At 42.9% G+C, this 15,529-nt stretch overlaps 1 protein-coding gene across 4 annotated transcripts in view; it reads right to left on the bottom strand.

Moving 5' to 3' along the window:
* The window catches only part of LOC139245448 (calcium/calmodulin-dependent protein kinase type II subunit delta), a 539,947-nt gene that overhangs the window by 158,805 nt on the left and 365,613 nt on the right, over positions 1-15,529 (bottom strand). For all 4 annotated transcript variants that reach the window (XM_070871166.1, XM_070871168.1, XM_070871167.1 and 1 more), the window contains exons 7-8: positions 9,018-9,120; positions 7,736-7,819 (exon numbers count right to left, since the gene is read on the bottom strand). In XM_070871166.1, the coding sequence (XP_070727267.1) occupies positions 7,736-7,819; positions 9,018-9,120 (187 nt within the window). The remainder of the gene's footprint in view (positions 1-7,735; positions 7,820-9,017; positions 9,121-15,529) is intronic.

The following is a 15,529-nucleotide window of genomic DNA, read 5'->3' as shown; positions in this document are numbered from 1 at the left end:
GTTACGAATAATGGTGCAGATCAGCCATGATCTTGTTGAATGGCTCGAGGGGCTAGATGGCCTACTCCTGTTCCTAATTCTTATGTTCTTATGTAAGCATAGGCCCCATCACTATCAATAATTATTTTCAACTGCTATAAATGCACTTTTCACGAAAGAATGTGAATCTATTAAACTACTCGATCGATTCCAGCCCCAGTCTAACACTAGGTCTCCTTCACTTTAAATAATTATTTTCACTAGGTATAAATGAACTTTTCACTAAAAAATGCCTAATCCACTAGGCTACTATTTGTAAAATTAAATATAATTAAAAATCTGAGTAGATCTATCTAAACAGGACCCATAAATCACTCACAACCATCTAAGCACGATTCTTTCGCTGTCTCCCCCCTTCCTCCGATCTTCAAAATGGTGCCCGTAGTGCCCATTTCCTTCTGTAAAGCCCGGGAAAAGCAACTATTTCACAGCGATGTTTTCGGCCTTAAATCAGCCCGGCCTTGTGATGGTGATTTGCCGAAAGTTGGGATGGGCCTTGTGTAGGCGATCAGATCGGCGATTAGTTCGGCGAAGTGAGCCGAAACTTGGGGGCTTATTTTTCCGGTGATATTTCTGGCCTAGTTTCCACTTTTTCCTCAAAATGGGTGATAGAGGTCCGTTTTGGGCAATATACTGGCCATAGATGGGCGATGTGAAGTGGAAAGTCTAACCCCCAGTTTGGATACCACCTAGAGAACTCAAACACTGGAAATTAAGTGAAACTATTGCAAAAGAAGTAATTAAAAAGGATTGAGATCAAAGCCACTTGATAAATAAAGCACAACATTTAACAAGGCTACCTGTTAAATTAACTGTCCTGTCCTATCATATATTTAGTACAGGTAGAACTTTCAAAATCCGGAGTTCTAAAAGCTGGAATTGTCCGAAGAGTCGTCCGGAATCCAGAAATATTTCCCGAAAACGTTCCTTTAAGCTGTACATACATTTTTCCAAAAAAATATGCAAACTAGCACGGCCCGTCCTTGAAGTTGCTGGATTTGGGATGTCGGATGTGATGCTCCGATATCCGGAAATACCCGAAATTCGGCCCGAGTGTTTCCGGATTTGGGACATCGGTTTGTCTCCGAAATCCAGAAATACCAGAAAATTGTCCATGAGGTTTCCGAATTTGGGACGTCGGATTTTTTTCTCCGAAATCCGGAAATATCCAAAAGTTGGCCCAAGGGTTTCCAGATTCAGGACGTCGGATTTCTTCTCCGAAATCTGGAAAAACCCAAAAACCGGAATGGCCTCAGTCCCGAGGTTTCCGGTTTCGGGATGTTATACATGTACTGAAGAAACATTGCTTGTTGATATTATTAAACTCTGATCTAAATTATGATTATGAAATGGGAGAAGAAACCAATTTATTCAATGATTTCCATGTAGATTGCTGGAATGCATAAAACAATATTTCACTGGAGCTTTAGCGCTTCAAGCATAAATTGAATAGTGTTTGCAAAGAGGACTTACGAAATTAGCTTCCCCTAAGTACCTTGCAAGACATTTTATGATTAGTACTAATTTGCTTTATCAACTTTTGAGCATTTCTCTTATTCTTATTGTCACTCTGGTGCTGCTGATTAGAGGCAAGAGTAAAGTGGGGAATTAGAGCGTTTGGAAAATAAAGCCAAATTAGCATTTCACAGTAAAATCCTGCACAAGCATCACACCAATGCAAATACAATTACTACAACACTTGCAGTATCTGCATTGACCAGTAGGTGGGTACTACCTACAAACTCCAAAGGCCCTGGCCAGGAATGGGGAAACAGTCATCAAGGACACCGAGGCTGTCAGGGCCCGCTGGAAGGAGCACTTTGAAGATCTCCTCAATCGAGACTCTGCCTTTGACTCGAGTGTTCTCGACTCCATCCCGCAGCATGCAACACGCCACCAACTCAGTGAAACTCCAACGTTGCACGAGGTAGGCAAAGCCATAAAACAGCTCAAGAATAACAAGGCCACCAGTGCGGATTGAATTCCTGCTGAGGTGCTAAAATATGGCGGTGAGGCACTATTGGCGCGGATACATGACCTCATCTCTCTCATTTGGAGGGAGGAGAGCATGCCGGGAGATCTCAGAGATGCAGTGATCGTGTCCATTTTTAAAAAGGGGAACAAATCCGACTGCGGCAACTACAGGGGACTCTCCCTGCTATCAACCGCAGGGAAGGTTGTTGCTGGAGTTCTCCACAACCGTCTTCTCCCTGTGGCCGAGAAGCTCCTCCCGGAGTCACAGTGCGGATTTCGTCCCCTACAGGGAACAATGGACATGATCTTTGCAGTGCAACAGTTGCAGGAAAAATGCAGGGAGCAGCGCCAGCCCTTATACATGGCCTTTTTTAATCTTACAAAGGCCTTTGACACTGTCGACCGTGAGGGTCTATGGAGTGTCCTCCTCCGTTTTGAATGCCCCCAAAAGTCTTTCAACATCCTTCGCCTGCTCCACGACGACATGCAAGCCGTAATCCTTACCAGCGGATCCACTACAGACCCATTCCACGTCTGGACTGGGGTCAAACAGGGCTGCGACATCGCTCCAACCCTCCTCTCAATCTTCCTTGCTGTCATGCTCCACCTCATTGTCAACAAGCTCCCCGCTGGAGTAAAATTAAACTACAGAACCAGTGAGAAGCTGTTTAACCTATGTGCCTCCAAGCCAAGTCCAAGATCACCCAAACCCCCCTCTGTCGTTGAACTGCAGTACGTGGACAACGCCTGCATCTGCGCACATTCTTAGGTTGAACTCCAGGATATAGCTGATGTATTCACCGAGGCATATGAAAGTATGGGCCTTATGCTTAACATCCGTAAGACAAAGGTCTTCCACCAGCCTGTCCTCGCCGCACAGCACTGCCCCCCAGTCATCAAGATCCATGGCGTGGCCCTCGACAACATGGACCACTTCCCATACCTCGGAAGCCTCTTGTCAACAAAGGCACACATTGATGCGGAGATTCAACATCACCTCCAGTGTGCCAGTGCAGCCTTTGGCCGCCTGAGGAAAAGAGTGTTCGAGGACCGGGCCCTCAAAACTACCACCAAGCTCAGGATCTACAGGGCTGTTGTAATACTTTCCCTCCTGTATGGATCAGAAGCAGGGACGATGTACAGAAAACACATCAAGTCGCTGGAGATATATCACCAACTATGTCTCTGCAAGATCCTGCAAATCCCCTGGGAGGACAGACGCACCAACATCAGTGTCCTCGCCCAAGCTAACATAGAAACATAGAAAATAGGTGCAGGAGTAGGCCATTTGGCCCTTCGAGCCTGCACCGCCATTCAATAAGATCATGGCTGATCATTCCTTCAGTACCCCTTTCCTGTTTTCTCTCCATTCCCCTTGATCCCCTTAACCGTAAGGGTCTTATCTAACACCCTCTTGAATATATGCAATGAACTGGCATCAACAACTCTCTGCGGCAGGGAATTTCACAGGTCAACAACTCTCTGAGTGAAGAAGTTTCTCCTCATCTTAGTCCTAAATGGCCTACCCCTTATCCTAAGACTATGTCCCTGGTTCTGGACTTCCCCAACAACGAGAATATTCTTCCCGCATCTAACCTGTCCAGTCCCGTCAGAATCCTCTATGTTTCCATGAGATCCCCTCGCATCCTTCTAAACTCCAGTGAATAAAGGCCCAGTTGATCCAGTCTCTCCTCATATGACAGACCAGCCATCCCTGGAATCAGTCTGGTGAACCTTCGCTGCACTCCCTCAATAGCAAGAACGTCCTTCCTCAGACTAGGAGACCAAAACTGAACACAATATTCCACGTGAGGCCTCACCAAGGCCCTGAATACTGCAGTAAGACCTCCCTGCTCCTAAATTCAAATCCCCTAGCTATGAAAGCCAACATACCATTTGCCTTCTTTACCACCTGCTGTAGCAGCATGCCCACTTTCAGTGACTGATGAACCATGACACCCAGGTCTCGTTGCACCTCCCCTTTTTCTAGTCTGCCGCCATTCAGATAATATTCTGCCTTCGTGTTTTTGCCCCCAAAATGGATAACCTCACATTTATCCACATTATACTGCATCTGCCATGTATTTGCCCACTCACCTAATCTGTCCAAGTCAACCTGCAGCCTCTTAGTGTCCTCTTCACAGCTCACACTGCCACCCAGTTTAGTGTCATCTGCAAACTTGGAGATATTACACTCTATTTCTTCATCCAAATCGTTAATGTATATTGTAAAGAGCTGGGGTTCCAGCACTGAGTCCTGCGGCACCCCACTGGTAACTGCCTGCCATTTTGAAAAGGACCCGTTTATCCCGACTCTCTGCTTCCTGTCTGCCAACCAGTTCTCTATCCACGTCAGTACATTAACCCCAATACCATGCGCTTTAATTTTCTACATTAATCTCTTGAGCGGGACCTTGTCAAAAGCCTTTTGAAAGTCCAAATACACCACATCCACTGGTTCTCCCTTGTCCACTCTACTAGTTACATCTTCAAAAAATTCCAGAAGATTCGTCAAGCATGATTTCCCTTTCATAAATCCATGCTGACTCGGTCCGATCCTGTCACTGCTTTCCAAATGAGCTGCTATTTCATCCTTAAAGATTGATTCCAACATTTTCCCCACAGCTAATGTCAGGCTAACCGGTCTATAATTACCCGCTTTCTCTCTCCCTCCTTTTTTAAAAAGTGGTGTTACATTAGCTACCCTCCAGTCCATAGGAACTGATCCAGAGTCGAAAGATTGTTGGAAAATGATCACCAATGCATCCACGATTTCTAGGGCCACTTCCTTAAGTACTCTGGGATGCAGACTATCGGGACCCGGGGATTTATCGGCCTTTAATCCAATCAATTTCCCTAAAATAATTTCCCGCCTAATAAGGATATCTTTCAGTTCCTCATTCTCACTAGACCCACTGTCCCCTAGTACATTCGGAAGGTTATTTGTATCTTCCTTTGTGAAGACAGAACCAAAGTATTGGTTCAATTGGTCTGCCATTTCTTTGTTCCCCATTATAAATTCACCTGAATCCGACTGCAAGGGACCTAAGTTTGTCTTTACTAATCTTTTTCTCTTCACATATTTATAGAAGCTTTTGCAGTCAGTTTTTATGTTCCCTGCAAGTTTCCTCTCGTACTCTATTTTCCCCTTCTTAATTAAACCCTTAGTCCTCCTCTGTTGAATTCTAAATTTCTCCGTCCTCAGGTTTGTTGCTTTTTCTTGCCAACTTATATGCCTCTTCCTTGGTTTTAACACTATCCTTAATTTCCCTTGTCAGCCATGGTTGAGCCATCTTCCCAGTTTTATTTTTACTCCAGACAGGGATGTACAATTGCTGAAGTTCATCCATGTGATCTTTAAATGCTTATCCACCGTCAACCCTTTAAGTATCCGCTGCCAGTCTATTCTAGCCAACATCCCCAGCATTGAAGCACTAACCACACTCGATCAGCTTCACTGGGCAGGCCACTTAGTTTGCATGCCAGACAAGAGACTCCCTAAGCAATTGCTCTATGCGGAGCAAGTTAAAGCACATGGGATTGGGGGTAGTGTGCTGACGTGGATTGAGAACTGGTTGTCAGACAGGAAGCAAAGAGTAGGAGTAAACGGGTACTTTTCAGAATGGCAGGCAGTGACTAGTGGAGTGCCGCAAGGTTCTGTGCTGGGGCCCCAGCTGTTTACATTGTACATTAATGATTTAGACGAGGGGATTAAATGCAGTATCTCCAAATTTGCGGATGATACTAAGTTGGGTGGCAGTGTGAGCTGCGAGGAGGATGCTATTAGGCTGCAGAGTGACTTGGATAGGTTAGGTGAGTGGGCAAATGCATGGCAGATGAAGTATAATGTGGATAAATGTGAGGTTATCCACTTTGGTGGTAAAAACAGAGAGACAGACTATTATCTGAATGGTGACAGATTAGGAAAAGGGAAGGTGCAACGAGACCTGGGTGTCATGGTACATCAGTCATTGAAGGTTGGCATGCAGGTACAGCAGGCGGTTAAGAAAGCAAATGGCATGTTGGCCTTCATAGCGAGGGGATTTGAATACAGGGGCAGGGAGGTGTTGCTACAGTTGTACAGGGCCTTGGTGAGGCCACACCTGGAGTATTGTGTACAGTTTTGGTCTCCTAACTTGAGGAAGGACATTCTTGCTATTGAGGGAGTGCAGCGAAGGTTCACCAGACTGATTCCCGGGATGGCGGGACTGACCTATCAAGAAAGATTGGATCAATTGGGATTGTATTCACTGGAGTTCAGAAGAATGAGAGGGGACCTCATAGAAACGTTTAAAATTCTGACGGGTTTAGACAGGTTAGATGCAGAAAGAATGTTCCCAATGTTGGGGAAGTCCAGAACCAGGGGTCACAGTCTGAGGATAAGGGGTAAGCCATTTAGGACCGAGATGAGGAGAAACTTCTTCACCCAGAGAGTGGTGAACCTGTGGAATTCTCTACCACAGAAAGTAGTTGAGGCCAATTCACTAAATATATTCAAAAGGGAGTTAGATGAAGTCCTTACTACTCGGGGGATCAAGGGTTATGGCGAGAAAGCAGGAAGGGGGTACTGAAGTTTCATGTTCAGCCATGAACTCATTGAATGGCGGTGCAGGCTAGAAGGGCTGAATGGCCTGCTCCTGCACCTATTTTCTATGTTTCTATGTTTCTATGTTTCCTTCATGGCAAATGAGCCAAAGGTGGGCAGCGGAAACGTTACAAGGATACCCTCAAAGCCTCCCTGAAGTGCGGCATCACCACTGACACCTGGGAGACCCTGGCCGAAGACCGCCCTAGGTGGAGAAAGTGCATCCAGGAGGGCGTTAAGCTCTTCGAATCTCAACGCTGCGAGCATGAAGAGGTCAGGCGCAGGCAGCGGAAGGAGCGTGTAGTAAATCAGTGCCAACCCCTTTCCCCGAAGAATATCTGTCCAAACTGTGACAGGGTTTGTGGCTGTTGTGTTGGACTGTTCAGCCACCAAATAACTCATTTTAAGAGTGGAAGTCTTCCTCGATTCCGAGGGACTGCCTATGATGATGACTACCTATATAACAATATTTGTTGGGAATGCCAAGAGATGTGGTAAGGCAACATGAATGGGGAAGGTTTGATTGTGAATTTATAGGATGGGTGAAGTAAAGCAGATGAAAGTTTAATAAGAATAAACCTAAGATAGACTGATCTGGAAATACAAAATGAGCCAATGTTGAGCTGGTTGAGATGTTGCAATCTCATGTCGGGCAGCAATTAGGATGTTACAACTGGCCTTGGTGCCTGTAATCTAGGGAAACGGAAAAAAAACAGCCATATCCTCTTCCTGTCCCCAAATACCAAATATTAGGAAGAGAAGATTCCCAGCAAAAGTAGTTAATGAATTAGTTAACTGCTTTAATTAAAATAAACAGCAGTTCCTCAATGGCCTGGTACCAAAAGGCACTGCTTGACCTAACACAATAGCATATAAACGAAAAAGTTCTACGCTTAATTCCTGGTCTGTGCTGAGATACTCGATTTCAGCCTGAGCAGTTGGTGAAGTACTACAATTGGCTTCAGTGCTCTTGGTGTAGGGAAGGAAAAAGAGCCATGGTTTCCATTTCTCATCGCTATCCAAGGATTCCCGCTAGATATATATTTAAAACTTTATGTCTGGTGAGTACATAAGCAAATTGGCTGAAATGTCCTCTATGGCTGATGGAATATATTAAAAACAAGCCACTTTACTTACCGCAAGCCCACATGTCCACTGGCTTTCCATATGGATCTTTTCTTAATACTTCAGGAGAGAGGTACCCTGGTGTACCAGCAAAACCTGCGGATTATCAAAGCATTATGAGAATAGGAGTTGATTTCAAATAAATGTTATATTTTAGTAAAGTAAACAGCTTTGTACTTGTACAGTTGTATTTTTCCCTTGAATATCAGGTTACTATGTTGCAGGAAACAGAAGGTATTCATTTCAAACTATTAACTCAAATATTATTTGGATAACAAAATTTACTTGGAATCCAATAATCATCTAAACTAGGTTTTACTGATCGGCATTACACATCAGCTTTGCATCATGTTTCCACAGATCTTGACCAAAATTTTTTAAAAAAGTTAGAAAGAAGGAAAACACATTCCTCATTTAGCTGATAAAAATTCAAAATGCCAATACCTTGGTGACAAATGCAAAACATTGGCAGCAAAGAAACTGCGGTCACGATAAATTATTTCATTTGTTCCCCTCTATTAATATTTATAACAGACAACTGCAATAGCTGTATATTAGCACAACGGACACCATCACTTGGATCCCGAGCCTCAATATGTTGTGCCAATTCACATACCATGGAGTAATTTTGCCTTTGGACTATTATATAAAATGGGCTACATCGGTTCACCAAACATTAAATACCTCTCTTGATTTTCGTTTTGATCTTCAATGGAATCGAAAATTGGGAGAGATTTTTAATGGGCAGCCGAGCCAATTATCACCTGGTTTACACTATTGTCCAAAGGCAAAAATTACTACCTATGTTCTTTGTCCTATTCTTATGGCTGGTTGGAGAGAGTGTCCTATACTGCAGGTCAGTGTGTTTGTAATTCTTTGTTCTTCTAACAGAAAAAAACTTCAGGCTAGGAAGTGGGGGGGGAAATGCTAGCTGATGTTCATTTTCCATAGGCACCACTTCGCTCCCCTTCAAATTGTTAGCATTACCCTGCTGTGGTGTCCTGCCCCATTGCCCCGAGCTTCTGGATACAAGGAAATGACCAAAATTGGTTTGGTCACTAGCCTTGAGAACAGCCACTGCTGAACTGGGCACCTTACTAACTGGTCCTTGGATTGAAAGGGTGATTGTTGCAGGCATCCAAACTTGCTTGGGCAGAAGCCATAAGGATATTTAGAAATCCCCAGAGGTTGCTTGACTGATGACTTATCAGAAGTGTGCAAAAGTATACTAATATGATCTGTTAACTAGCATCAAGCTGGAGGTGACCAAAAATTCATATTACAATGTACTCACCAAACCATGCTTGCTGGTCTCCTTGGACTTCAATTGCCAATCCAAAATCTGCCAATTTCACAGCTGCTCCCTTCATTTTACTAGCTAGAAGCAAATTCTCTGGCTTCATTTTAAAGAGGTGGAGGAAAGAAAATGATTTAGCAAATCTCCAAGTTATAATTTTTCTTAACCCTTACTTTCAGGCAAAATATTCAAACTCAATAATTCTCCACTAAATGGTAACCGCAGCATTATAGATCAGAAGTCTAATTTGTTCTCCAAAGCACCAAATTTTACTTCACTTGTAAATGTATAAATTAATTAAATATTCATGTAGAGCAGAGTAGAGCAAACACAAAGTTCACAGATTATTCCTCTGTGATTGCTCAAGACAATTTAAATCACTACTGTCAACTAGAGCAGTCTGCGATTGTGGCAATATATCTCAGTTATCTAGAGTGTATTTGTATCCCAAATCCAAGCAGCTTCACAACTCTCTGGTACTTTGAAAGGCTTCTCAACTGTTATGTTTTTCATACTCGTTTAGTGCTCAGAATGAAATAAATCTGAAATACAAAAGGGTCATATAATTACACTAGTCTTAAATTATTCCAGATAAATAAATTTTGAAAAGCATCTAGCAAAAGGGAATCCTTAGATAGAAGGCAAAACATTTGTTTCAATCAAAAGGTATGTCACTTAACATTTTAGTAAATATATAGGGCATACCGCCAGAATTATCAGTAAATGGGCTGATGCTGGGCGTGTTTTTTTCTACTTATTTAGCTTAACATTTGTGAAAAAATTGGAAGCTTTTGGTGAAATCTTGTCACACCACTTTCAGCCGAAAGAAACTGAAGCTAGCTGGGACAATTCGTCCTGTAATGCCTACTTCAAATCATAAAGACCAATGCTGTAAAATATTGTAAGTTGTAAGAGACAGTTACTATTTTATTTAGATCCTAACTATAGTGGTTAGAAATGCTGAAATTGGTTTTCACTAAATGAAATCATATTACTACATTTAATCTGTAGAAAATTAAACTAATGTGCAAAGAGCCCGAAGCACAAATTGTACTTAATTCCCAATTCAGTGGTCAATGGTTCAACCTCAGGAACAAGTGGCCATTTAAATAATTATCCTCAATTAGTTCTCAATCTGAGTCTACATGGAAGCAAACCATTTCCCACAGTAACAGACAAGAAAGGGAAACCAGCTGTAACCCAACTTGACCCATTCAAATCTACTGCAGATATGCAGTATTATGGGCAGTCACTGGTCACCTGAAAGGGCAGTTTAGGTTAAATGTGTGGTGCATGTAGGTGTAAAATAGACACTTTAAATTAAAAATCGATACAAGTACAACGTCCGAAATCTAGAATCCTTGGGACTGATTCCGTGCCGGATTTTGGGTTTTTCCGGATTTCAGACAAGAAAATCAATAGTCTGAAATCCAGAAACCTTGACCAAATCCGTGCCGGATTTTGGGTTTTGCCAGATTTGGACCTCGCCGTTTGCCGATTCACGTCGCTCCTCCGTTCCTCACTGCCCGCAAATTCCTGCCCCCCCCCCCCACCAGCGCTGCGCTTTTTACTGGTTTTCTCGTCCCTCGCTGCCCGATGTCGCCATCTTCGCCGCCTCAAAAATGGCTGGTTTTCGGACAATAATTCCGGATTCTGGACGACTCCATCAGCTATGCGCAAAATGTCCGGTTTTCGGACAATTATGGTTTTAGGAGTTCCGGATTCAGGATGTTGCACCTGTATTTTACGTCTTTAAAGTTCTGGAATCATTTCAAATTCTGGCTCATCTAATAACTCAATTTTGATTTCATAGAACATCAAGAAGCAAAGAAGTTTAAGCTGATCAACAATAAACTACGGAAGATAAGGTAACCTATTGCAACACCCTAAACATTATACAGTTGCTGGTTAAATACAGTATGAAAGCTGCTGAAAGTTAATCATGTGTGACAGCATATAAGCACAACTGTAAAAGGATTTTAAGATTGAACGGCGCATAGAACTGGCAATGGCTTGGTTGTTTAGCAGCAAAGTTAATGAGTCAATTAAAAGGCATGTATCTCAGGCCAAAGAGTCAAGTATCTGCAGTCATGCATGGAACAAGGCAAAGCATTTCAGTTTACAAATGTTTAGCATAGATGTACCCCTAATATTATTCTGATGCTTCCAATATATCTCTCTCTGCTCCAAGTTAAATAAGCCCTGTTAGTATACTATCTCATTGAAGGATATAGGTACTATTTGCATTTTGTAGTGGCTGGAAGAGTAGAGATGCAGATCATTTGGAAAATTGTGAATGAAACAACAAGTTATGTAGTATGAATGCTTTCCATAATCTAATCACTGGTTTCAGGTCATACCTTAAGGCAAAATAATCAATTTAGAAAAAACAAATGTGATGATGCATATGAACATGCTTTTTTTTTTGACATATTTATTTTGATCTTGGCCTTCCAGAATTAGTTAACTGGTTCTGTTCAACTTACCTAAAACAAATCTGCTTGGGGAAAATCTAGCCCATTGTGTGGCCTAGGATAACTGGAGAATGAGGGTGATTTAAAAAAAAATAATAATACGTTTTCCAAAAAGTCAGGGAGGCATAAGCTGTGCTACATTATAGCATCCACCAGAGGTCACACAATATATTACACCTGAAAAAAATCATTTTTAAACCAGTGCTTGTTTAATAACTGATTGAAAAACTTATTTTCCAACGTAATATACAGGATTGGGGTAATGTATTGGCACAGATTGAAAATTGGTTAACTGAAAGGAAACAGAGAGTAGGAATAAACGGGTCTTATTCGGGGTGGCAAGCAGTGACTAGTGGGGTACTACAGGGATCAGTGCTTGGGCTCCAACTATTCACATTATATATAAATGATTTGGATGAGGGAACCAAATGTAATATTTCCAAGTTTGCTGACGACACAAAACTAGATGGGATTGTGAGTTGTGAGGAGGATGCAAAGACACTGCAAGGCGATTTAAATAGGTTGAGTGAGTGGGCAAACACATGGCATGTGCCTCAATGCGAGGAGTATTCGTAATAAGGTGGATGAATTATAACTGCGCAGGCAGCCATTAACGATTATGATATAATTGGGATTACGGAGACATGGCTCCAGGGTGGCCAAGGCTGGGAACTCAACATCCAGGGTTATACAATATTCAGGAAGGACAGACAGAAAGGAAAAGGAGGTGGGTTAGCGTTGCTGGTTAAAGAGGAAATTAACGCAATAGTAAGAAAGGACATTAGCTTGGATGATGTGGAATCTGTATGGGTACAGCTGCAGAATACCAATGGGCAGAAAACACTAGTGGGAGTTGTGTACAGACCACCAAACAGTAGTAGTGAAGTTGGGGATGGCATCAAGCAAGAAATTAGGGATGTGTGCAATAAAGGTACAGCAGTTATCATGGGCGACTTTAATCTAATATAGATTGGGTTAACCAAGCTGGTGGCAATGTGGTGGAGGAGGATTTGCTGGAGTGTATTAGGGATGGCTTTCTAGACCAATATGTCGAGGAACCAACTAGAGAGCTGGCCATCCTAGACTGGGTGTTGTGTAATGAGAGAGGACTAATTAGCAATCTTGTTGTGCAAGGCCCCTTGGGGAAGAGTGACCATAATATGGTAGAATTCTTTATTAAGATGGAGAGTGACAGTGTTAATTCAGAGACTAGGGTCCTGAACTTAAGGAAAGGTAACTTCGATGGTATGAGACATGAATTGGCTAGGATAGACTGGCAATAATACTTAAAGGGTTGACAGTGGATAGGCAATGGTAGACATTTATAGATCACATGGATGAACTTCAACAATTGTACATCGCTGTCTGGAGTAAAAATAAAATGGGGAAGGTAGCTCAACCATGGCTAACAAGGGAAATTAGATAGTGTTAAATCCAAGGAAGAGGCATATAAATTGGCCAGAAAAAACAGCAAACCTGAGGACTGGGAGAAATTTAGAATTCAGCAGAGGAGGACAAAGGGTCTAATTAAGAGGGGGAAAATCGAGTATGAGAGAAAGCTTGCAGGGAACATAAAAACTGACTGCAAAAGCTTCCATTGATATATGAAGAGAAAAAGATTAGTGAAGACCAACATAGGTCCTTTGCAGTCAGAATCAGGTAAATTTATAATGGGGAACAAAGAAATGGCAGACCAATTGAACAAATACTTTGGCTCTGTCTTCACTAAGAAAGACACAAATAACCTTCCGGAAATACTAGGGTTTCAAGGGTCTAGCGAAAAGAAGAAACTGAAGAAAATCCTTATTAGTCAGGAAATTGTGTTCGGGAAATTGATGGGGTTGAAGGCCGATAAATCCCCAGGGCCTGATAGGCTACATCCCTTAAGGAAGTGGCCCTAGAAATAGTGGATGCATTGGTCATCATTTTCCAACATTCTATTGACTCTGGATCAGTTCCTATGGACTGGAGGGTAGTTAGTGTAATACCACTTTTTAAAAAAGGAGGGAGAGAAAACACGGAATTATAGACCGGTTAGCCTGACATCGGTGGTGGGGAAAATCTTGGAATCAATTATTAAAGATGAAATAGCGCGCATTTGGAAAGCAGTGACAGGATCCGTCCAAGTCAGCATGGATTTATGAAAGGGAAATCATGCTTGACAAATCTTCTAGAATTTTTTGAGGATGTAACGAGTCGAGTGGACAAGGGAGAACCAGTGGATGTGGTGTATTTGGATTTTCAAAAGGATTTTGACAAGGTCCCACACAAGAGATTTGTGTGCAAAATTAAAGCACATGGTATTGGGGTAATGTATTGATGTGGATAGAAAACTGGTTGGCAGACAGGAAGCAGAGAGTCGGAATAAACGGGTCCTTTTCAGAATGGCAGGCAGTGACTAGTGGGGTGCCGCAGGCTTCAGTGCTGGGATCCCAGCTATTCACAATATACATCAATGATTTAGATGAAGGAATTGAATGTAATATCTCCAAATTTGCAGATGACACTAAGCTGGGTGGCGGTGTGAGCTGCGAGAAGGATGCTAAGAGGCTGCAGGGGGATTTGGACAAGTTAGGTGAATGGGCAAATGCATGGCAGATGCAGTATAATGCGGATAAATCTGAGGTTATTCACTTTGGTGGCAAAAACAGGAAGACAGAATATTATCTGAATGGTGACAGATTAGGAAAAGGGGCGGTGCAACGAGACCTAGGTGTCATGCATGGTACATCAGTCATTGAAAGTTGGCGTGCAGGTACAGCAGGCGGTGAAAGCAGCAAGTGGCATGCTGGCCTTCATAGCTAGAGGATTTGAGTATAGAAGCAGGGACGTCTTACTGCAGTTGTACAGAGCCTTGGTGAGGCCACACCTAGAATAGTGTGTTCAGTTTTGGTCTCCTAATCTGAGGAAGGACGTTCTTGCTATCAAGGGAGTATAGCGAAGGTTCATCAGACTGATTCCCAGGATGGCAGGGCTGACATATGAGGAGAGACTGGATCAACTGGGCTTGTATCCACTGGCGTTTAGAAAAATGAGAGGGGATCTCATAGAAACACATAAAATTCTGACAGGATTGGACAGGTTAGAGGCAGGAAGAATGTTCCCGTTGCTGGGGAGTTCCAGAACCAGGAGTCACAGTCTAAGAATAAGGGGTAAACATAGAAACATAGAAAATAGGTGCAGGAGCAGGCCATTCAGCCCTTCTAGCCTGCACCGCCATTCAATGAGTTCATGGCTGAACATGAAACTTCAGTACCCCCTTCCTGCTTTCTCGCCATAACCCTTGATCCCCCGAGTAGTAAGGACTTCATCTAACTCCTTTTTGAATATATTTAGTGAATTGGCCTCAACTACTTTCTGTGGTAGAGAATTCCACAGGTTCACCACTCTCTGGGTGAAGAAGTTTCTCCTCATCTCGGTCCTAAATGGCTTACCCCTTATCCTCAGACTGTGACCCCTGGTTCTGGACTTCCCCAACATTGGGAACATTCTTCCTGCATCTAACCTGTCTAAACCCATCAGAATTTAAAACTTTTCTATGAGGTCCCCTCTCATTCTTCTGAACTCCAGTGAATACAAGCCCAGTTGATCCAGTCTTTCTTGATAGGTCAGTCCCGCCATCCCGGGAATCAGTCTGGTGAATCTTCGCTGCACTCCCTCAATAGCAAGAATGTCCTTCCTCAAGTTAGGAGACCAAAACTGTACACAATACTCCAGGTGTGGCCTCACCAAGGCCCTGTACAACTGTAGCAACACCTCCCTGCCTCTGTATTCAAATCCCCTCGCTATGAAGGCCAACATGCCATTTGCTTTCTTAACCGCCTGCTGTACCTGCATGCTAACCTTCAATGACTTCAAAGCCATTTAGGACCAAGATGAGGAGAAACTTCTTCACTCAGAGAGTGGTTCACCTGTGGAATTCCCTGCCGCAGAAAGTTTTTGAGGCCAGTTCGTTAGAAATATTCAAAAGGGAGTTAGATGTGGCCCTTACGGCCAAAAGGATCAAGGGGTATGGGGAGAAAGCAGGAAAGGGGT

Source organism: Pristiophorus japonicus, chromosome 2 (assembly GCF_044704955.1).
Source record: "Pristiophorus japonicus isolate sPriJap1 chromosome 2, sPriJap1.hap1, whole genome shotgun sequence".
In the NCBI taxonomy this organism is placed as follows: Eukaryota; Metazoa; Chordata; class Chondrichthyes; family Pristiophoridae; genus Pristiophorus; species Pristiophorus japonicus.
Note: the sequence above shows the minus strand (reverse complement) of the source record. Positions and strands in the feature narration are given on the sequence as shown.